Source organism: Larimichthys crocea, chromosome XXIV (genome assembly GCF_000972845.2).
Source record: "Larimichthys crocea isolate SSNF chromosome XXIV, L_crocea_2.0, whole genome shotgun sequence".
NCBI classification, from domain to species: domain Eukaryota; kingdom Metazoa; phylum Chordata; class Actinopteri; family Sciaenidae; genus Larimichthys; species Larimichthys crocea.
Window position 1 is genome coordinate 11682606 of NC_040034.1, and position 24186 is coordinate 11706791.

Consider the following 24186-nt stretch of genomic DNA (forward strand, 5'->3'; position numbering starts at 1 on the left):
GGATTCAGCAGAAAGCAGGAAAACATATAACATATTTTACCTACAGTGCACTAACAGAGGACATTGATGGACATTGAGGGTTGCCATGGAAACACTAAGTCTGGCATTGACTGGCGAACCCGATGGGTCAACACATTGCCTAATGGTGTCAATGAAAGGCAGCAAGGTGCGTATTGAAAGTCGGAGCAGAAAATGGTGGAAATTAATGTGTGAAGCGCCCTGCTGGGAGGGATTATCCCTGTAGCGGGGTTGTTTTTCTGGACCAGCAGTAGCACTCCAACATGGGAGAGCAGAAACATATGGCCCCCCCCCCTCGCTTCTTATCCCACCTACTCGCTCTTCCTCCGTCTCCTCCGCCTCCCCTCTGCCGCCTGGAAAAAGGCAACTCCACATTAAGAAACTTGAAAAACCGCTCCATCGCATTCTGTGCTCTTGTGACATTCATAAAGTGGGCTTACAGTCTTAACACATGTCACAGGTCTCGGTACAGTCCATCATGCCTGCGTCGTGCGCTAAATAGGATGACAGCTTATATCAAAAGGTGTTGATTTAGAACTGCTCTGACAAGCCCGTTCATGTCTGGCATTATTGAGGTGGTTACAGGAGTGAAGTCATTCTAGCAGTTGTGTATAATGTCACCTCTCACAAACAATAGCAAAGAAATTTCACCATTTCCTGTGCGTGTGATTTGTGTGGGTGTGGTCGTACTTGTGCATGTCAAGCTATATGACACCCCCATTCACAATCACCTTCTTTAGAAATTCTGACAACTCTCCTGTATATTGCCTTACAATCTGATGGTCAGAAATACACCTCAACTATATCTCCAAAGGCACTGTGGAAATATATCTGTGACTGACAGGAGACATAAACGGCTCTTGGGATATGTATAACAGTCCCTGTCAACTCCCCGAGTGTTTAGTGTTACACCTAGCATTATATCAACTGAACAGTGTCTATATCGTACACTATATGTGTTAGGAAACTCAATCCTGAGCCATTTCAAAGCTTCTTGAAAAAGTACCTATGATGCCTCTCAGGCATTGAAATAAAAACCTTAATATATAGCTGACTCCCTTCCCCTTTTTGAGAGGAGAGCATTTCACTTAGCCTGGGACTCTCCACCCTCTTCATGGCTACACAAAAAGCCCATTCTTCCCCTCACTAGTATATAAATATTGCTACAGATCCAGACTCCAGCCCTCTGAAACAATGTCACTGGAAATCCCTTTCTTTCAGTGAGTGAATTCATCTTGGATTCCAGAGGGCAAGTGCAAACTCTCTTTATACTCCACAGGGGGCTGTTATCGTGACTGACATGTGCATATGTTGAGTAAATTACATTTGCTATGACATTTAAACTGGGCTTCCACATGTCTACCAGACAGAGTCTACCGGACAAGTTAATGTCTCAGTTTTATTTATGTTGGCAGAGATCAGATACTGGAGGCTACATACATACAGGGTAGGATTGGCTACAGTATTTTCACACCTCAGACTCCGTGCTAATGGCCTCTGTTTCTCTGTCCCTTGATCCCCCACAAAATCCATTAGTGTGGCTTGGCATTCCTCCATCCACTCAACTGTCTATGCCTGAAAGTGCTATGTCTAGGTCAAAAGTAGAAATGGTGATGTGACCCACATACAGTTGATGGAAACAAGACATTCAAGTCTTAAGTTGAATTAATGTGAAACAGACGTAGGCAATGTCAAAACCATGTAGGCTACTGAAAATGTTATTGCAACTGTGATTCCACAAGTGAATGAGAGACAGGGATAAAGAAAGAGATAAGGCACATTCATGTGTTTGAGTTACAATGAGAAAACCTGAAAATCTGGCCTGATAGGCTTGAAAGAATATCATAAATCTTGATTCCCCCTTTAAAACCAGCCGCTTTTCAGCTGCACAGATGTACAATACACCTCGGGCGTGTGCTTGAGGAGGCTTGTTAATAACAGTTTTTTTCATGAACTCCGCATGTCAATGGGAGATTTACAATGAACAGAAATATCTTAACCGTTTGGATACCTGGCAACAGTATCAAGAACTTCCTATCCAGGTGGGATCTAATCTTGTTAGGGGACTTCTTCTCCTGCTTTATAAATACAGGACGCCAGCTCGAACAAACAATACCCAATAAACCACAAAGGAAGAGCGACGTGTTTATACAGCTTTGTTTAATGACCGTCCTATTGCTGCCAGCCTGACTTTCATCATCACTCACTGCACCTAAAATGGAATTAGACATCCTGCTGTTAACGTGACCGCACATTTGTGAATTATAGTTTTTGCTGTCTTTCTGTATTGAGAGCGAGGAATGCTGCGCTCACAAACTATATGAATTCATGACATTCCAGGAGGCTTATCTGAGTACATCTGCATGGACTGGACCAGACGGCACGCTGCTCGTGGACCACAGTGTCTCCACTCTGCATTCTCCCCTTCAAATAGGGGTCTGTGCATATGTGTATGGTTGTGTGTGTGGTTGTGTAGAGGTGTGTAGTGTAGGGGTTATGGGGGCAGGCATGAGCACAGCCTGTGTGTATCTGTTGTACATTTTCTGTACTTTAATCTGTTGTGTGTACTGGTCTGTTCTCACCTTTCCCATCCCTGGGTTCTCTTTCACTTTGGACACAGCTCGGAGCAGGCATGGCGGGGCAGGAGGCGGCGAGACCTGCAGGATGCCACTGAAGTTGGTGGGGTAGATGGAGGGCTCCTGTGGGTGGAGCAGTGAGGGCTGGTGCTTCTTCCGCTTGGAGGAGAGGTTCAGCTTCTGAGCTGCCCTGGAAAGGGAAAAAAAAAAAAACATTGAAAAGGTTGAAGCTAAACTTAGAAAACCACCATTCCATAAAGTTCATGCATACGCAAACCATTCTTTGCTCAGGTGATGTTTTCTTCCAGTGTAGTACAAACCAAGAGCTTATTGATTTGCCTGAGATGTTTTATGGTTGTGCTACAAAGGCTCGAGAAATCCCACTGTAAAGTAAAGGTCAACAAACTCCATTTAGTTTCCCAAAGAAAAAAAGGTCAGCAGGAGAGCTACACTGGACCACCATTCTCGACCATTTACCACTCTAAAGCTGCTTTTCCTCCAGCTAGAACTCGCACTCCCCTCCAAGAAGCATAATGCTTCAGTCCTCCACCCACCTACCTTGTTTTTTTGCAACACAAATCCAAATCCATAAGACAAATGATTACCAGACAAGGCTCCTCGTCTGTCACAGATCACATTTAGGCTGTCAGAGAAGGAAGGCACAGTAAATGGATGCATTTATCTTGATCAAACACAAAACAACTGTCATAGACATGACAGGCGAGGACTGCTGAAACACTGCCCTCTGGGATATAGTCTTGTCTATCTCTGTTACTTGAGCTAAGCAATTATGACAGAGTATGTTCACCCATAATTTAAGTCAAAGCTGGAGTGTGCACTATATGTTGGGAGTTTTGATCATTTACATTAATGGCCAACATCAGCAGATGAGAGGCAGAGAGGTGAACCCAACTTTCTTCTTTACTTAAGTGGTATCTAGAGAGACAAATGCTTTCCCAAGCCGTTCTGCTGTGCTGGCACCTAACAGAACCCTCTGCTGTAACTGAATCTAGTTTTTGACAGTCCTCTAATTAAAATCCACTGTCATCTTGGCCTCTTGTCTCCCAGACTCAGTGCTAAGGAGACATAGATTGGTCACAGGGCCAAGAGAGTCAGGCACATGCACCCCTTTCTGTCTAAATTCCTGCAACTCAAAGGACGGCACCAATATCTCTGCACAGCCTGCAGGGAATCTGGCCAGGCTTTGAGTGGTTCCAGGTATGGCATCGCCCTAGATCAGCTAACACCGTACCTCAGCTGGAAATTCAAGGTCAAGAAAGAAAAGTAATACTCCAAGGAAATTCAAATGCACTCAAATGGTTTTCACTCAAGCAGTCAGATTTCAGAGAAATACAGGGAAGACAAAGAGGCGGTTGTCAACTTGAAGTAGAGAGTGGAAGGGAGAATGAAAGAAAATTGGAGTGAGAGATTAAAAGATGTGAAATCTGCCGAGCAAGGGATTTCAGGAGAAGTAAAAGAAGCAGAGCTTGTGAAAAAGAGAACGAGGGAGAGAGCAAGAGCAAGAAAGAGCAGATCCATGTGTGTCCTAGTGAGCAGCAGTTTCCTAATAGGCCAGCCTGAGCTCATTAGTCCTGCTCTGGGCTCCTCCGGACAGGACTGGGTGGGCTACTGCCAAAAACACAACCCCCTCCCCTGCGTCTCCCTGCGTCCCAGAGTGACAACCGGCCCCCCCTTCCTCTCCTCAACACTCCCCTCTCCACTGTACACCCCCTGCAGCGACAGCCCAAGAGCACAATCAGGGAACACACTGCCGGCTGATGGAATAATTATTGCATCCAAGTAGGCTACAGGAGAAGGCTCTCCCCAGGGAGCTGCCTATGTGTGATAGCATGCGAGACGGATCGCGTGACTGAAAAAAAAAAATGAGATGGAATAGATGAATGTGAGATGGAGAGAAAGAAAGGGGGAAACTACACCAGGGTACACGTGGCTGTGTGCGACTACATGTGTGTGTACGTGGGCTGGTGAGTGTGTATGCGCATCCGCAGCACATTCATTCAAGATAAATGCACCCTGTCTTTCTGTCTCTGTCTCTCACTCCCTCTCTCTCTCACCTCATTCTGTCTCTTTCCTCTTTTCAGCAAAGAGATAAATCAAGCGTCGGGAGTCACCGTAACACACCATGAAGGAAGAAAAAAAAAAAGGCACCATACTGATTTATAATTGTCTTGACCAGTGAGGAGTGCTCACAACATAAAGCCGAGCTTGTAACCTTGAGGTTTAATTCATGCTGCACAATGACGATCAGTGCACATGTGTTCTTCAATGGAAGGTGAGAAAAAAAAAGATGATAATGCTGTTTTGTCCCCACAACCGCACATGCACGGGGAAATGAATTGCTTGCCACTTTCTCTCTCGACCTCTCCCTCCCTCCTCCCCTCCCGCTCTCTCTGCCTTACCCAACTATATGATCACTCAATGGGAAATAGGCGGTTAGAACAGGCTCATTTTTCTTCGCCAACAACAGCTTGTCCACCTGTTCACTCCCAATCTCCATGCTAATGAAGCTGTTTTCCAACACAACTTGGTCTGAATGCTCAAAGGAGAAAGCAAAGCAGAAGCTCTCAGTTTGAGTTTGTCCAAAATAATTCACACACTGCAAAGGTTTGTTTCAACATGCACCATGTTAGAAAATGCTGCCGTGATACTTACAGCTCTTTCCAATCCATTATCTAGTTTATGCTTATAGTCAAAAAACAGACAACTGGTAGAGTTCAACTTTGTGGTCCATGTCTGTGTTGTCACTGTTCTCCATTACTTGCACATTTGATACACAGGCACAGACGCCGAGAACGGAGCGAGGCGGGGCTGCTCACTAGTTGGGGCACAGGGGTCCTCTTTGCTCCGATCGCAATCATCGAGGTTCCACTTGATTTCACAGAGGTTTGTAAGAAGCTGGAGGGGCGGAGGGAGAAACAGGAGGAGGAGGAGGAGGAGGTGTGGGCGTCATAGTAACTAAATGGAACAAGCGCCAGGTGGGCAGGGTGGAGGTGGGCAGACAAATGAGTACCCAGTGGAAAAAGCAGTAGGTTCACAGTGAGGGGAGCAGGTAGTCCTTAGGAGGAGGAAAGAAGGATGGATGAGAAGGAGCACCTCCTCTGTTCATTAGCCACTAAAGCACCTCCAACTCTTTCCATGTCTCTTCGCCAGAAAAAGTTCAGTGTTAGTTCAGAGATGCAAAAACCTAGCAACAGCTTGCTCTGCAGCTCAGTCTTTTTCCACATCCAATTCTGCATTTATCCCACAGGCTGCATGGTTGTCTCTCATTCAGTTAATCCACTGTGGTGTTTCTGCTGTGAGGGGCTGCAGGTCTCGATGCCCAGGTCCTTCTCAGAGTCTCTGCTGCTTGTAGGCTGGAGGAGGGGGAGAGAATCAGCACGCCTGGTTGGGCTGGAACATTTCCTTGGGTGGCTGAGAATGAGGAGAATTTCTACTCCTGTTCCGCCTCTCGGTCCTTCTCCCGCTATCGGAGAAATGCTGGCAGCTGTCCTGCCGTGTCTCTCTCTCTCTCCTCTCTCTCTCTCACACACAAACACACTCCCTTCGCTCTCCCTGCCTCCCTCCTCTCTCTCCCTCTCTCTCTCTCTTTCTTTCCTCAGCCCAGCCCCTTTTCCCTCCGACTGCCAGACGAGGTGTCAGCGCTCGATTGCTGGCTGCTCGCGGCGCAATTTGCGAGTACTCTCTTTCTCTCTCTACCCACACACACACACACACACGCACACACACACACACACTCTGTCTCATACAAAAGCCAGCACATACACACACATGCATGCACCCCACCACACGTCACATGAATACTTAATGCATACAGGAGCCTTCTCTTCTTTTAGGGTCCCACACTTCAAACAGATTTGGTTAGTATGCCTACAGTGCATGCATGCATGAGCCTGGGTGTGTATGTGTGTTTGTGGCGCTGGTGAGTGTACACTTGTACACATTTGTATTTTTTTTTTTGCCTTTGTTGAAGGGTGTAATTAGCCAGATGAATGAGTGTTATTAATCATAAGGAGTGATGCACAGATAAGGAAGGATATACTTAGGAGCAGAAAGATGGATTGCCTGAATGAGTGATGCTTTGACTGAATTGGAAAGCTGGGAGAGATAAAAAAAAAAAAAAGAGTGCCAGGGAGGGAGGAAACGGGAGAGGACAGACAATGAACAGATGACATCTTAGAAAGGCAGATTTATGCTGGCCAGTGAGAAAGAGAGCAGTTAGTCAATGGTCAAGGGTAAAAAGGGGAATGAAAGCATGCGAGTGGGCGAGCGCCGGGGTGAGAGTGCCCTGTATTCCCTGGGCTGCCAATTTACCAGTAAGCCCTCTCAGCCCCCGACCAGCCAGCCTTGTTCGAAAGGCTGCTGCTTTGGCTGCAGAGTGCCTACTACAACATATCGGCAGACAGAGTGGGTGTGAGACTTGCCAGATGAAAGTACATCCAGCACAAACCCACACCAAGCTCTCTCTGCCTCTGTCCTTCTGACACAGTGCCCCCTATATGAACTCTCCTGGATTAAATTCGGAGGCAAAAAAAAACAAAAAAAACAACAACAGAAAAATAACACCCACCACGGCAAGCACTGTATAGCAACGAAGCAGTTTGATATATCGCATAACCTTTACCTTCCTCCATGCAACAGCAAGCTTACCTCTGCTTTTTTGCAGTGTGTCCAAATTAATTTTCCTGGGGTGGGCTTATTTTAAAGAGCAGAAACCGTCCCCGTGCTACTTTTACTCTAAATCCCTTTGAATCAAGATTGACAACAGCAGATGAATAGAAGACAATACTAATGTGGACATTGGTCACCCTGACAGTGCAACCAGTCATTATTCTCATGCTCATTGCTGCCACCCTAAGTGTTGTTTCAAGTGTTATATATCAAAATGACGTAATAATACAAAACAGCCACAGTTGAAACTGTCCTGATAGGTTTTCATCTCCATCACTGTCTCCTTATGAACAGCCCTTTGGGACAGATAATGACTGTAATATATATAAATGAGATAAAGCAAGACAGATGTAAAATCAAGGTCTCCTGGTGCCTTTGTTACGGGAAGGACATCTAGATTTCGTCCTTACCTATAGAGGGAGTGACAGTGAGGGAGGAGGAGAGGAGGTCAATGACTGGGGAACAGAGAGAGAGAGTGGAGATGCTGTGTTTGCCTGCTGCTTTCAAAGCTTCTCTTTGGCCTGCTGTCAATAATCGCTCCCGCTCTCTTTTCAAGCTTTGTCAAATTAACAAGAGGAATTCCTCTGCCCAAGAGAATCATTAGCTGGCACACCCATTAGCTTGTTTGTGCAAATTTGTCTCTGTTCTCCCAACCAGCTATATCGCTTTTAGGTCGCCCCCTTTCTCTGGCTAATTACCACATTGGCCACATTTACTATCCCTGACATTTCCTTTCTGTTATTCTCCTTTTTTTCCCTCTGCAGACAAGATAAGGCTGCTCTGGCCATTCATGCAGGGATCAGATCAGCGTGACTGATATCAGACTGCTTTAGCCCCCCCACAGTGACACGGCCTCACACTGCTGCTGATTAGCAGACCAGCATAGCTCTTCATGAATGGAGATAGGAATACTGGGCTCTAGCCAGCCTCAACACCATGCAATGATAATGACTACAGCACAATGTGTCAGGCTCACTCAAAGCTGGATACATTCACAATTTATCCTGCACTCGGTACTAAAGGTATTTGTGAGATTTTTAGAGTAGTGTGTGCTGGAGACATTGCCAAACCCAAGATGCCATATTAGTAGATGCACATGATTGATTGGGTGGGATGTGTGTAGGTCTACCAGGTGAGGTGCTATGTTTTTCAGTCATAAGATAATCAATGGGGAACCTCCCTAGAGCTAAAATCAGTACACACTGTCTTATTGACGGGCTGCCCTTGACACGATCAAACAGCCCTCTGCCCCAAAGCTGTAGGGGGATAACATAAATCTACCAACTGAGCTCAACTGTAAGAGAAACAGAGTCTTAGTTCAGTTAAAACAAAAGCACCAGACTAATGTTCAGCCACCATGATGCAAACAGGCACTGTAGCATGGTTTGCCAAACTTGTTGGATGAAAACAAATCTGCATCTCTGTGCTGGTCTCAGCGGCCATGGTCCCAGGTCACCCACAGCCTTCACAGGCTTCAGTGGTGATTAAGCGACCATGACATCAGCCTGTGAACACACAAATTCATATGGTGCACAGACGAGAGGAGATGATGTCATACCCTGCCAACCAGCTCTGGCAGCGAGAAGGCCCACCCAGACAAGATTTACTAGTGAGGTCAGGATGCCATTAAGTATGAGACAAATGCTTCCACACCATAAAACGTTTTTTTCTCAGTCAACCATTGCTGTTTTTAAATGGGTCAAAGACTGTTTGCTGTGACTGTCAGCATCCTGCAAATGTGTCGCCATTCATCTATAAATATATGCATTACCCCAACACTTAAAGCTGAGAGGGTCATATCAGGTAGGGCTCTTAAAACAACGATTCGGGTTACCTGAGACACAGTGTCAGGCACATGGGGACAATAACAGAGGAACAGGCTGTCGAATGTATGACAAAGCTGATCCAAGCCTCCTGTGTGGCGCTGAGGCTTAGTCTGGTAATGAGCCTGTCTCCTTTCTAAAGTCCCCCTGCAATCAAGAGACCACTGATATAAACATTCATTTTGTTTTTCTCACTTCCTCTCACTTATCCTAAATCACTCAAAACAACCAATGCCTGAGGCTGCCGCATCCTGAATACAACGATGTGGTTCAACAAATGTTAATTTTAGTAAAAATTTTACTTCACCGAAGCTGCTGAAAACCTGGAGATACAGAAACAGACATTCCTCTTTGTGCAATTTTGTTATCTTATCGTTCAGCCTCAGATTACCATCAACCAAAACCTGGAACCTACCAGTCATTTTGAAAAATGTGTTTCCTCTCTCCTTTCGGCAGCCCAGGATACATTAAAATGGAAGAGAGAACTAACCGGCTTATCTGGCTGTCAGTTGAATCTTATCAATCCAAACCTCTGAAGCTTTTCAACTGCCAGCCTGTTTCCTCCCGCTTGGCTGTTTTAATGGTAGGCTGAAGGTAGAGCTCTTCTCTCCTGTGTCAGTTTACACAACAGTAGTTTGCAGGAAGTGGCCCAACACCTTCAGGCTAGGATTTATACACTTCCTATAAATCCTGAGAAATAGATAAATGGATCTCAGCTAAACCAGACAGGAATGAATGCGATGTCTAGATAGCTGAGCAACACCCAGCCTCGCACGTTCCAAATATATTGGACCAAGGCCTTTAAGAAAATCTCTTTGTTCCAACAAGGTGTTCAACAAGCCTTTTGTTCCTGTACAGTGTCTGGCCTTGGACACAGAATACCAAATGGGGCATCATTTGTGTGCTGACTGCTGACAGCCCAAGGCTGCACACACATCTTCACTGCACCAATCCCCGGCCAATTAGGTAAGGCCAAATGCATTCAAGTAACACCTGTGAATACAATGTGTTGTCATAGAAAAGAAAATATTCCCCGCAAAAACTGATGTCTCCTTATGCAACTGACTTGTCACATTCATGTCATAACACAGATTCAAAGAGCTCTACTGTCAGAGAAACATGCAGCTTTGCGTACATAAAATCCCAAATTCTACCCGGGGGTTGGAAAACCTGTTCTGTCACGGTCTCTTCAGAACTTCTTTGAAACGGTCTGTGGACTGAGGTGGAAAACGAGGGATTAGGGCATCCTCTGGAGAATAGATTGAACAACGGGGGATCATTTGAAGCACAGGGTAGGAAAGAGAGTGCAAGTGAGGAAGACAAAAGGGCAGAGGTAAGGATGGTGATGAAAAAAATATTAATTTACAGATCACTGAGATGGAATAGGAGAATCTCCAAATACAGTCAGTAAGAGGATGGAGGAGGAAGAGAGATGGAAAGAAAGAGGCAGTGAGAGATGGGGCTGCAGGGTGTGCAGCCAAGTCCTCTCTTCGATCAGTGGGCCTGGCTCTGTGCCAATGAGGCGCTGTCCATGAGGAGGTAAATCATTTTCTGCCTGAGAAAGAAACAGGAAAAAATGATCATTGGGGCTATGCCACAGCCAGCTTGGAATTGCTTTATTCCCAAAGATGGGAATTCCCAGTCGGCCAAGAATAAATGGAACAGTTGGCGCCAAAAAGTGAAAAAACTCATCAATATTCAAGAAAGCCTGGTATGTTGCTACAGTGTTATAAGCAACAGTAGATTTAAGCATCGGCTTGTATCAACAGAGAGGTGAAAGCAACTTCTTAATTCATTTTACTCTTACTGATTTTGTTGTGAAATATCAAAGGAATTATGTTAAGCAGATTTATCTTCTGTGTCTTTGGACACGAGATCAAGAAGAAAAGGCACGTGCCGACAGACTCTCAAAGGGCTGTGCAAAGAAGGTGCTCTGTGTCTATGCCAAGGTTAAACCCTTAATGATGGAGGAGGGAATATTTCTGGTGCGCTCACAAGAGTGTGTGACAAACCCTTTCTTGTGGCAACGCTGACATCCGGTGTCTTTGTGCGCCCATAAACATTGCGTCTTCAAACACCCCACACCCATCATTCTAGTCACACACCCACTATCCCCACACTGAAAGGCCACAAAGCTCTCTTGCTAAGTTAGGGGCTTAAGGGGGGCTTAAGACAAGCAAAGGAAGGAAATTCAAGAGTAAAAGTCACGGGCTATAATTCTATTTACTGTTCATTTTATTGTTCTCTCTAGCAATGAGAATCACATCTCGCTAATATAGCCTTAAGTAGCATGAACATTAGACCATGGAGAGGTGAACAAAGCAACAGGCATTAGCTCTGCAGGACCCATTTGTCAGTCAATGAGATAAAGGGGCCAATTTAAGGCCCCTAGAGGAAAGAATTGGAAATACCTGCAATGAGAGTCAAAAGGTCTTTGAAGGAAAATCTCTAGCAATTGACCATTACTTGTTTACAGGAGGCTTCCAGAAATCTGCTTGGATGCGAGTGGGGAAAATGCTCAGCTATTACGTCAAAATTGGTTCAAGCAGCAAAAATAAAAGTCTTGGAAGAAAATTCACTTTTTAGCTGATGGGAGACAGATGATAATGAAGACATGTTCTTCCCTGCTCTGCAGACTGTAGCCTCCCCACCCCTGGCACTGCTGACAAAGATTAACAGCTGCTTTCATCTCTTCCAGCGCATTTTCACTCTGCTCCTCAGACACTGCTGCAGGTATTCTGCTACGCATCTCTCCAAGGCTGCAGAGAACCTGGAATAACTTCACACTTTCAATACACATGTTGAACTCCGATTCACCCACGATCCCACCCACGTTTTCCCTTGAAAAAACCTCAGGAAGGCGGTTCTGCTCAGGGCATGCACAGAAGAACTCTTGGCACTCACATCGAGTCATCACTGACTGAGTGACGTTTCCTGTCTCATAATTAATTCGGCACACAATGGAGGCAGGATATTTGATATACAAGAGACAAATGATGATAATGATTAACATGGAATGCCTCCCTGAAAAAATATAATACCCTCTTAGATGAATACGTAACATCATATCAGTATGGAGTATAACTTAAGAACATGATGAGTGTGGGAGAGACAGACAGAGGGAAAGAAAGCCAGCATACTTCTGCTCTACTTCTCTGCTTCATTAATCACTTGCTGCCAGGGTAAGACACCTAGCGATTATTTATTTGCACTTCTCCACACAGAGGCTATCACAACAAACAGGCCCGCAGGCTGCTGAGAACATTTGGGAGTGATTAATCAGTGGGTCCGGAGAGACAGAATGCAGGGGAGTGGGTGGGGAGTTCTAACATGTGTTTCTTAATCTTTCATCTATATTCAAGTCAATAGGCGACCTAACAAAAACTAGCGGGGGTCCACAATTGCAGATCTGGGAGAAGAGGATGAAACAACATACAGATGGAAGGAAGGAATGATCATTTTGATCAAGCGGAGAAATAAACACATCACAGATGTACAGTACATAGAGAAGGGAATGCTAAACTAATGTGGAAATGTTTCCCTGAGAACAGCCACTAAGACGTTAGTCACTACAACCGCATTATTTCAAGTTAAGCAGTTTATCCTGTATCACACACTCATAAAGTCAACCACAGAAACACACACACACACACACACACACAGCAACACTCAATGGGCCACATAGAGCGTATGGGGATAATGGGATTTTTAGCACACTGCAGCTGGCTCTCACGTGCTGGGTCGTGAACCGATTACAGGCAATAATCCTCTCCATTCAAGACGATGTGCACATGCAGAAAGCAGTAACAGAAACAGAGAGGAGATAAATCCTCCTTGCTACTTTCAGTTTGATACAGCGGCTTTGCACTGACTGGACAAGAAAAGGTTGAGGGCATAACATCCTACACAGCAACTCTTAATCTTTACTAATTCTCAACTAAGATGTACATTGTGGTGCAAATATGATGTGGAATATGTGCTAGAAGCACTAAATTATTTCTCCTGTGGCTGACTGTGTATTTATTGGACCAGTCTACAGTGAAACCAAAGGTTAATTTTGTACATTTTTGCAGATAATGAACTCTATCAATAATATACAGTAGGCTTCTTGAGTCTCATCAGTCCCATAATTCCTCTGCTGTTACCATTTGGCTGTCTGAAGAATTTCAAAACCCCAGCAGCCAAGCTATCTCATGATGGAGATAAAGAGGGCAGTATGATGATGGTGAAACATTTCAGCATTTGAGGCTGTGGGTGATGAGGTAAACAGTAGACCACCTGTCCTGACAATGGCCTTATCCTCAGTGGTAATCTGAGCTGCATCCGTAAAAGCTGTGCCCTTCCCATTGACAAACAGAAGGAAAGATAGGGGTACCGTTTGTGTATGTGTGTGTGTGTTTCTGAAAAAGTAAAGCACTAGCGTTTGGGGAAATCAACCTCCTACCACTGATTAAGCAGCTATTAGTTATTCATGTTAAATGGAAAGCCATGGTGAGGCTGAGCACTGAGGAGCACTGATGCTTGAGAAGCCCCATCGGGAGCCATCTTTGTTTCTTTGGATTGTAAGACATAAAGGCAGCTCATGGGAGCAGAGGCCACGGGTTCTATTTTGCATCTGCACACAATAGGTCATAAAATGCATATTCCCTGCCACCAGCTACTGCAATTCTTATTCTACAACACTCTCTCGCTGCGTCTCAGCCACAATGCAGAAGTGACTGTGGCTGTAATGACAAAGATAATAGACTCTATTTGCATGACACCTTTCACTGAGGGACACTAAAGATGTTTAGATGACAATCCCTCTGCCCCCACAGGCATGATACATGGTATCCATTCCACAGGATGGGAGTTGGAGAATTGAGCAAAGTCGGGAATGATAACTTACACTAATGCACTGATCATGGAGTCCTGTGGGCAACTATCAGAGCCATTATCCATTTAGGGAATGCGCTAAGTGGGCAGGCAAACAGAGCTCGAATTGGATTTATGCAGAAGGCATGACCTCTCCTGCCCACACTCAACTAGTCGCAGACAACCTAGTCTTTTTGATCGTCCTTACCAACATACTGAGAGACAAAGGCAACCCTATGTTAGGTGACAAGCCTATAGGACAGAGGTCTGTGCTCCACATCCTCTCATTTCTCTACATGTGAAAGGAATCTGTCAGGAGTGGATGGCAGTGCTTTCCCCTCTCCCCGCAGGGCTTAGTAGACGTGGACCCAGGGTGAGTGCACAGGCTTGAGTCAGCGCTTCAGCTCTTTGTTTGTCGGACCCCCTCCACTGCCCCCCTGCAGGCTATGTGAGTGGGCCAGACAGACTTCCTGACTCAGGGATTTATTGTGGGGGAACAGGGGGAAAGGGCACCAGGTTATGCCTCACGCAAGCTCGACAAACCCTGTTCTTTTCTTTTCTTTATCACCAAAGCTGTTTGCCATTCATGGTGACAGGCGCAAGAGATTGTACGCTGCCCATCACCCGAGTGCTGTAGGGGTACAGCACTATCACACCATGTTATCATATCCCAGGGAAGAGACACTCAGAAAAAAAAGCGAGGGAATCCACCACAGCGAGAGCGCAGCAGATTCATCAGAACACTGATTATGTGAAGAGCAACATAAGAATCTAAATCAGAATTTCTTAAGCAATACTCTCTATCTAAGAGTTACTGAGGTTGTCTGAACATCATACAACATCATCATCTCTTCTGTAAGAATGTCAGATACAATTAAGATTATGTCTGTATCTCTCTATCAGAGAACAACAATGTTTGTTATGCGAGAATCATGGAGGATTATGAGTCAGGGAGAGAGAGAGAGATATTGCTTGGTGGATGAGAAGGTGCATGAGGGTAGTGAGATGTATCTACTTGCTGTAGATCCCAAAGGCTGCAAGGCCAGGCTGGATCTCCATCAACACCTCAGCCTTGATGGCGCCTGACAGGCCTTGGATGGATTCACACCCGGGTTTATCTACAGGCTGCAGCACCTTCATGGCCTCAGCTGGTGCTGCCACTGTGTCTGCCACTGCACGGAGGCAGCCATTAGTCCCATCAGTCTGATTATTGCAGGAAAATGCCAGCTGGTGTTTTATCCAACAGTAAACAAAGACAAATACCACAGAGCAGCTCAACCATCGCAGCTACCACCCACTCAATACTTCTGATGAGCCATTCGCTGCCCTGGGCATGTGTTGCTCAGATTCAACAGATTGATATGAATCAATTCTCATTTGTCAGGCTCTAGAGGTAGAGGTAGTATTAACATTTCAGCTCCACTGTGGCTGTTTCCTCAAAATGGAGCCAGTATTTCAGCAGTATGTTTTCTGCCATGCTATACATTCTGCTCACACTCTCGCTTTGGTGGAGGAATCCATCTCGCTGTGGCTTGACAACAAAACCATTACCCTCTCACCTCCAGGGAGCAGACAGTCCAACTCCGACTGCACAAAACTGCACATTCCACCAAGCGGAAAAGAGAGAGCGACAAAGAAAGAAAGATAAGGAGAGAGAGAGAGTGAGGGAGGAAAGAGAGAGAAGACAATAGAGCAGCTCAACAGACAGAATCAAAAACTGACGCACAAACATTTGGCTGCACATACAACACAAATACACACAACAACAGTATCACACATCCAAGCGAGCTCAATGGTGTCTGTGTACAACATAACTTACTTGACTCCCATGGCAGTGAATCCAATATTCTTCTCCACAGACCTCTTGCTTCTGATGCTGTCAAAATGAGGCATCAGCCAGAGCACACCTTCTGAATGACAACATATAGACGCACATTCATCCCGGGAAGCTGCCGTCCTGCTCTGTATCTTTATCCCTCTGCCATGTGGGCCAGATCCACTGTGCTCAGTAGACCCCTCTGCTCCACATAATCTGCCCTGCCTATTAGTCAGTGACAGGGATCCCTGCTGTCAATCACAGCACGGCCAGCCAAACACAGTCCTGTCCTGCTTTGTCTGCTTTGAATGTTTCTGTATAGACCTATCATTAAAGAAGTTAGGACTACTGTATTTCCCCAAGCAAGACGTGCTAGCATCTCCACTTCTTTACAAATAAACAGGATGGACTCAGTGGCCAAGTTCCTCATGGAAACTTCTGACTATACACTGATTGGACAATGGACTTCAGCAAGTCATCCAACATGTGTTGTTCAGAACAAGAACAAGCACTTGTGATCCTGCAGTGCTTCCACTTTGCCATATGCAGGGCTCATTATTGAGTGATGCTTGTCCCTCCCTCCGACTAAATTATAGTCCAGTGGCGTACAGAGGGCTATTTCCAATCTCCACTTTTGAAAGAAAAATCAGTCACATTTTATTCCCACAAGCTAATGACTTGTTTCTATGGTTACTCAGAGCAGCCTGGGGGATGAAGGGCAGAGTGAGTGTTGCTGACACAAAGGCAGGGTCTTGTGTGTGCAGGAGAACAGAGGCTAAATGGCCCTGCTACCACAATTACAGGAGGATTCCTTCTGCAGAATCACAGTCATTACTGAAGAAACACTCACCTGGGCAGCAGCTGTAGGGCGGCGATGGATGACCATAAAACCACTTCCTCCTGACACTCCTCGGGGGCTGCATTCCAGCAAACAGCTGTCCGTCCTGCCCCTGCAGCAGCCCTACCGCCAGTTTATGTGCCACCTCTGAAGTCTACATACGTCCCTAAATCCTCTACGGACCTGTTGTGTCTCCAAAGTCTTCTATGCTGTTCTATTCATTACCCACATGTATCTTCCTCCTGAGTATGACTAATGCAAGCAAGACGTCCGAGGGACAAGCCTGCTCCAAACAAACATAAACAAGGGACCAACAATAGACCCTGGAAACTGTCTCATGCTGCTATGCAGAAATGAGCACACTGAGAAAAGTAGACTGTAAACTGAGCAGCATCATGCACTGAGAAATCCTGCGGGCCCAATGGGTAATAAACAAACCGTCGCAATCAGCAGGTGTTAATGGATCAGAAAGATGGGTAGAAGGATCTGCAAGGCGGCAGATAGCCACATCGTCGAGCCCCTGCTGTGAGCTCCGCCTGGTTTCATTACACAACGCTGTGTCAATACACTAATCATATGCTCTGTCACAAGGCAATCAGTGCTTAACGTGCTAGTCAGCTGAACACACGGCTCTAAATCCATTATGCCCACCCCCAGTAATACTCTGACAGACACACACATATACACATAATAATATGCACACATGCACACACACACACACTATCCGGTCAGAGTTTGACCCTTGACTCTTCCTGTCTCCATGCTACTCTATAGCCAGTCCTAATTGCCAGTTGGTCATTACTGCCCCCAGGGTCATCTTTGTTTCAGGGTTTCACAGTTAGCAGAGACAGGAAGCAGAATAAAAGAACGATTTTGTAACCGAAATTTCAGAAACGCTTTTAAAAGACACTGTACATTCATTGTGTGATCAAAGGCATTTTTCTGCTTTCTGAAATAGCAGCATCACAAGATAATATTCATAACTGGACTTGTAGGGGAAATTCTCCCACAAGAAATAGCACAGAGAATAAAAGCACAAAAGCTCTTATTAGCCTCGTAGGTATAAGGGTTAGAAATTCTGAGATGCATGTGTACAAAGTAATTTGTTCCTTTGAATTAATAACTACTCCCTTCAAACTAAGAATGTATTCCCTCCAATTGATAATAAAACTTAAATATATATACTGAAATGAATGTATTAACTTGTTGCTACAGCGGATCATATATGTCTTTAACACTATGGGTGGTTCTCCCACTGAGTAATCAAAACTCAGGTGTATGTAAATGCTTTTACCTTATTTTGAAGGAAAGGAAGTAATTTGCTCACACAATTAAGTTATTCAGGGCTGCTGATTATTCTGAGGGGACACATTACTAATTTGTGCACAGAGACTGTCAACAACGTGAGTCTGACCTGCTGGTTTCTGTAGTTATCAGATGAACATTTAAAATTAAAATGGTTTTTCAACTTTGTCGACGACATATTAAATGCTTTTTTAACCAGTTGAACGGCTGACTTACTCTTGCAATGAAAAATGAATGAACCGCTTTTGTTCTCGTCTTTTCAGTCAGCTGCAGTCTAGCTTGAGCAGCTAGGCTCTAGCTAATTGCATTCTAATTAAAATTTCATCTCGGAGTGGAACAGTGTTAGTGAATGTCAGACAAGTGTCTAAGGAGCCTTCTCCACTCCATTGGGGTAGAAACTGCTGTTTGGTTATTCTGCTCCTACATCCCACACTCTGAGGATTTACACATGCATCCTGCTAATTGTATCTTTTGAGAACAAAAAGGAATACTAATCAGATATGAGTTTTCAATCAAGTCTAAAACACTCTTTCAATTGTGTTCTTTTTTTTTTTTTGCCCTGGGGCAAGGAGAAAACAAGAAAATCTATGGATTGATTCAATTCATTTAGATTTTTGGGAACTTACATTTCAATCAGCAGTGACATACAAAAATATGAAACAAAGATAACAACAAGATGATGATGAGGAGGAGGATGATATTCCGGTTGCAGGCAACAGCTGCGGAGGGTCAGGAAAAGGGTGTGCAGTTCAAATCACACAATGCATCTCCACCAATCTTTTCTGTATCTGCAGACTGTGATGCTGTTCTAAGTTGGCCCATCATCATTGTGTTTCTCTGGGCCAAGTAAAACACCACATTCTTGGCAGCAAATTATCACTGGGATGAAATGAAAGGTGGAACCCTTTTACTGCACTTGTGCCCCACCAGGACTTGCTACAGGGGAAATAACAAGTCCACCTCCCTCTTTTTCCCTGCGCCTAGCCCACACTGGCTGGCTAGACTCGACTCTCTATGCGACTCTTTTTGAGCTCAGGTCCAAAGAAAACATGAGAACTAATAAATCAGTGTCGGGAATTAACCCTGTCTAGCGGAGGCCCACACCTTGCTGTTGTTCAGGATTACTGCTCTTGTGACGGGAAGCAGCACGCACAGGAAGTTGCATATTTAGTGGATTTATCTGGAATGTCCCCTTAGCCAAAGAAGAGGCCTCATGGTCCCACTGATATACTCTGATTGTGAGAAAGCTGGCAAGACAAACTCCATTTGGGGTGCTTGGAGAAAGGCTAAGCTCCACAGATCCCCCATGGGTTTCCTGTCACACTCCACAAGTCTCTTCACCTCCTGTGGTGCAGAGCTTCAATGGTCCTATGCATCATTCTTAGCCAGATTCCCTTCCGCCAACATTCATTATGGCATAGCACTCCTTGGAGAGTAGAGGCAGGGAATATATGCACTGACCAGCCTGCCAAGAAATCTATCAATGACAATATAGCACATAGCACCAGCTATCCACCCGCCTGTAGAGGGTGAAGTACTCTCCGGGGCAACAACACCAGAGCCAAGCAGTGCTAAAAAAGCCCCCCTCTGCTTGAGATACACCGGGGCCAAATGTTTTCAGCGACATAAAAAAATAACTGCATAGCTGCAAAATCTGAAGAGCTGCATTAAGTTGAAGAAGTAAAACAAAGAAGAAAAAAAAACTAAACATGAAATACCTCAGGACAATACTCAGCTTTAACCTAAGCCCCTTCGTGAGACACTACGTCTTCATATCAAATCATGTAATTCTATTATCCATTCATAGGCACTGGTGCCTGTAAATAAAGGTTCATTTAGCCCCATGATGGTGCGTATCCCAAGGCAATGCTATAATTCAACCATGGCAAGAACAACATCTCCATGGAAAAGGTGCCCACATGGAAGTTAACACCATGAACCACAACCATCGACAGACATCTGAAGGCGAGTCTGTGCATATCTCCTCTTCAGCTCTCTTCATGCACACACACACACACACACTGAGAAGCCTGAGTGCATGCAGGCTCACACAAACACTAAACACTTCGTTTAACACCACAACAGCTCAATCTAATCTCCCTACCTTTTGACACACTCAACCGTGATGCGATTTGACAGTACAGGGGAGGTGCTTACCTAATGAAGAAGGAAGCTGCTGCAGATGAAGAGGGAGAGGGGGAGGGGGATGCACTGGTGATGGGTGCTGGCAGTCCCTGTTGGCTGGAGCTCCTCAGTCGGCAGGGCGTCAGGGTGCTGCTGCTAATGCTGCTGGTGCTGGTGGTCATGGTGGTGACTGGAGCCTCCGAGGCTGTAACATCCACGTCTGCATCTCCTATCAAACCCTGGGCCTGTTGATATACAGATACAGAGATAAGACCACAACCACGACAAACAACTTTTACCGGTCCTGCCCACCTTCATTCCACGTAATTACTTCCCCTATGCCACAGATGGACAGGCAGCTGCTGCAGCCAGCACCAGTTAGCGGGAGTCAGCAGTATCCACAGCAGCTCCCCACAGAACTGCAAGGATGCTGCACCATTCATTGATTCTGGCAACACTCTTGAGGTTGCTCTGGCTGTAGCCTACTGTAATTAAGTGATAACCCACATTTAATTAGTAATTAAATCACAGGCGATTTACTTCACTGTGCTCCCGATTATATCTGTACCTACATGGCTAATACCCGTCAGCAAAGAGGAACGTGTCATGCTGCAGGTTGATCTAAAAGCAAGTTCTGTAGGGAGCAAACAACAATGTGAGAAATGAGATCAGTTCCACGGGCTAAATGTTTACGAGGTATCGAAAACTGTGCCTGCATGAACACACCCAGCTTTGGCAGCTTCGTAATTCAACCGAAGTTAACTGAGGTGAGCTGCATCTGTTTTTCAGGTAACTAATTCTAAAGCTACCCAGGACATAACCAGCCGAACGTCTTCGTGTTTATTATGTATGTTCTGCAGCAGGTCATCCATAAACAGCTATGATCATCACAGTAAGTTTAGAGCTAGATAAAGACAAACAAGTATTAACCAGATTTTTATTAACTTACTGAAAATGTGTTTTTTTACACAGCACAACTACAGATGCATAGTCCACAAAGCAGCCAGTCACACACTAAACTATCTTAGTTTCTTAGTTTCTGTTTAAGGTTGAAGTTAAAACAGGTGTAGCTGAGTAGGCATGAAGCTCTAGGGCTCCTGCAGTGGTTCACTGATTGCTCGTTGTCCAGCTGAAGGAGTGCAGAGAGCTAATTATACGAGCCAGAAGCTAACTACGAGACTATACTTGAGCTGGACTCACCATACTGACAAAAGGTTAATCCTCACCGGAGCCGCTAGTTTATCCTGCAAGACAATGATCAATAGCAGCTGACAAGAACTGGTTCTGTGGCTTCTCAGCAATGGAAAAATTAAATAAATAAGGGCCAAAGTTTTCCTAAAAACATTTATAACACTGACACACAAACATTGTGTAATCAGCAACGACCTTGAATTGAGCACAACACAGCGCTGCAGCCTCAGTGCCATTTGACAGGATATGTATTATAAACACAGTTCAGGCCCTCTGCATATTTACCACCCCAGTGTTTGCCCCAGATCCATGTTTGGCAACTAAAATAACATCCTTTACAATCTTTTTGGTAAAGTGTACGGCCTTCCATTATCTGCCATTTGTCAACACAAGCCGACAGCTGCACTATTTATATGCCAGCCCTGACATGTGAACGCTATACATCAAGATGTGAGGACATATTTACATTCTGACATTCGCATGAGAGGCTTGGGTATTGCTTCTCTGAGTGCGGTCACTGTTAGCTTTACATGCAGTACAATGTGTTGCTATATTAAAGCATGGCTGCATTATCTTCTCCCAGAAAAGCTTCACTGACCATTTGTCAAACAGTAGGCCCACAGTGTATCTGCTTCATGAATCACCACTTTCCCATTTCTAACTTTTGAGCTTGTTATCTGAGTTACAAATCACAGCTGAGTTCTGGTTATGCTCTCTCGAGACTTTATCATAGAGGTTAAGTCTGATATCAAGCTGCGTTGTGTGTGAAGTTAAAGCTTGAGAAGTACACCATAGAAAAACTGGCTGCAAGCTGAAATGAGCCAAATACAGATCCTCACACAGATGCCAAAGTGGAAAGCCTCACACCATACTGGTGTCTGTGACAGGTTAGGAACTCTGCGCATACCAGGGAAGTAGACCCATTACACTTTGGCACGAAAGACTAGAGCACTTCACACGCAGCCGTACAGGAAGCTGATGTGTATAGCACATCAAATCCGTCACTGATTGAGTTGGGGTAGTGGCAGTTTAAAAATCAAGTGGCAGCAGATTTCAGGACCTGACAAGGATGGTTTGGGGTGTGGGTTCAAAATGTATACAAAACAGACTCAAACACATATATAGGTGTGCAGACACTCAAGCTCATCATACCCTATCAAAGAGTATTCCCCTTGGTATTAAGCCTGGAGTCCTTCAGCCAAGCTGCTCTCTGTAGCCTTGGACCTGGACTGGCCCTGATACTGGCTGAAAATACAATCTATCCCCTGGTCAGGTTATTAGGCAGTGTCAGTGGAGCCATGTGTGCTCGACCGTCTGCACTGAGAGTCAGTAATGAGCTGGCCTTCCACCCTTTAACCCCCAGCCCTCTGTGATCCCTTTGCCTTGGTTTGCCACTGGAAAGAAAGAGTGGAAAAAGGAGGAGGAGGGGGAGAGACAAAACGAAAGATTTGAACATAATGAAGAGAGTGGAGAATAGAAAGATAGAAAAATAGTTCAGTAAAGTGCTTCTTTTAAAGTCTAAAGTGTGTAGGGATGGCCAGCACCCTATAAGAAGTCCATCTCCTCAGCTGCTCAGAGTGCCAGGACTCCCCTGTGACCTATGATCCCATCGGTCAACAGACGATTACTGCAGAAGTGAAATAGGCCTTGTGTTAATCTGGCTGTCGTGCTTGGCTGGCCTCTGTAACTAACAGAAACCAAGTGAGGTGAGAATTGACTTCTAACAACAGTGGAGTTCTGTCATGTGGGAAAAGAACTAGAGTAAAACACTCTCAAATTTAGCTCTGCTCTGAAAATGTCCAATGTCTATCAGCAAATACCAAAACATCATCGCCAATTTTTAATTGTTTCCTAATTTGGCAAGACTGGGAATTTTCCTTCTCTTTCCTTCCTGTATCCTTTTCTTCTTATCATCATGTTCTCTGTGGCACACTGCCATACTAGCCCAGCTGCACCAAAGAAGCAGGAGCCAAGATCATCTGCTGGGCTTCAAACTGGTGGCAACGAAGCAGGCAGTGGCAGCAGGCAACCAGTGGGCTAATAACGGAAACCCTCATGGGTCAAGAGCACTTGGTCTATGTAGATTAGGGCACATGTGGTTTAGGTTTTTACAGAGCAAAGGGAGAATTGCAGATTCCGGCAATCAGTTTTGAAAAGTAGTATTACACTACTCTCTCTTTCTTCAGTCAAACAGCCAATATAACACCAGGAATTACTTAAGTAGTTGAATTTGGAGCTTATCTAAGTTGGGGCTTTGTATCAGGTTCTAGACCTGCAAAAGACCATCTCGGAAAGGTGCAGTTGGTGCCATTTCCAAAGTTCAAGGCAGCTACACTCATATGAACCAGTGTCAGCCTATCACAAATAGGGAGGCAGATAGTTTCAATTCCATCGACCACAAACATCATTCCAGATGTTAACCAGAGCCTTTTCCCAAATGGGAGATTCAAGGTGCCCTATAATGGGCTGTGTGTGGGAGCGCCCCAGGCTCCCTGGTTAAAAGACTCTGAATGATTTCAGTCTAACACACACACAGTCCATCTCTCCTTCTTTGTCTGAACAACACTGCATGCTCCCCCCCAAAAAACCAAGAGGGAATAATGAATTGAAGCTTGTGCCTTTCGGCACAGCACAACTCCCAGTCCTCGATTGTGTGTGTGTGTATGTGTGTGTGTGGGGGGGTGTTTGTCATTCTGAAGGATCTGGTTTTAATGAAAGAAATAAGCTTGAGAAAATAACACCCATTTCTGCTGTGTTTGTAACTTCATGTCCTGAAGGGACATTTCTCTCTGTCTAAGGAGGGCCCCAGCCTCAGCTATGTGGCATTGAGCAACCCATCGCAGCTCCAAGGGCCACTAATTGCTTTTAGACACATAGATGAAGAGCACAAGTCAGCCTCTCCCTTCTGTGCCAGGCTGTTGAATTTGCCCTAGATTGTGTACATGCAGTTAA

At 45.1% G+C, this 24186-nt stretch overlaps 1 protein-coding gene across 2 annotated transcripts in view; it reads right to left on the minus strand.

Annotated features, from left to right (window-relative positions):
* kif26ab (kinesin family member 26Ab) overlaps window positions 1–24186 on the minus strand; it is a 63114-nt gene that overhangs the window by 11980 nt on the left and 26948 nt on the right. The window contains exons 4-5 of one of the 2 annotated variants that reach the window (XM_019276650.2): window positions 20077–20288; window positions 2601–2784 (exon numbers count right to left, since the gene is read on the minus strand). In XM_019276650.2, coding sequence (XP_019132195.2) covers window positions 2601–2784; window positions 20077–20288 — 396 coding nt within the window. Of the gene's footprint in view, window positions 1–2600; window positions 2785–5267; window positions 6305–20076; window positions 20289–24186 lie in introns of those variants that run through there. The other variant, XM_019276651.2, reaches the window with a different exon arrangement.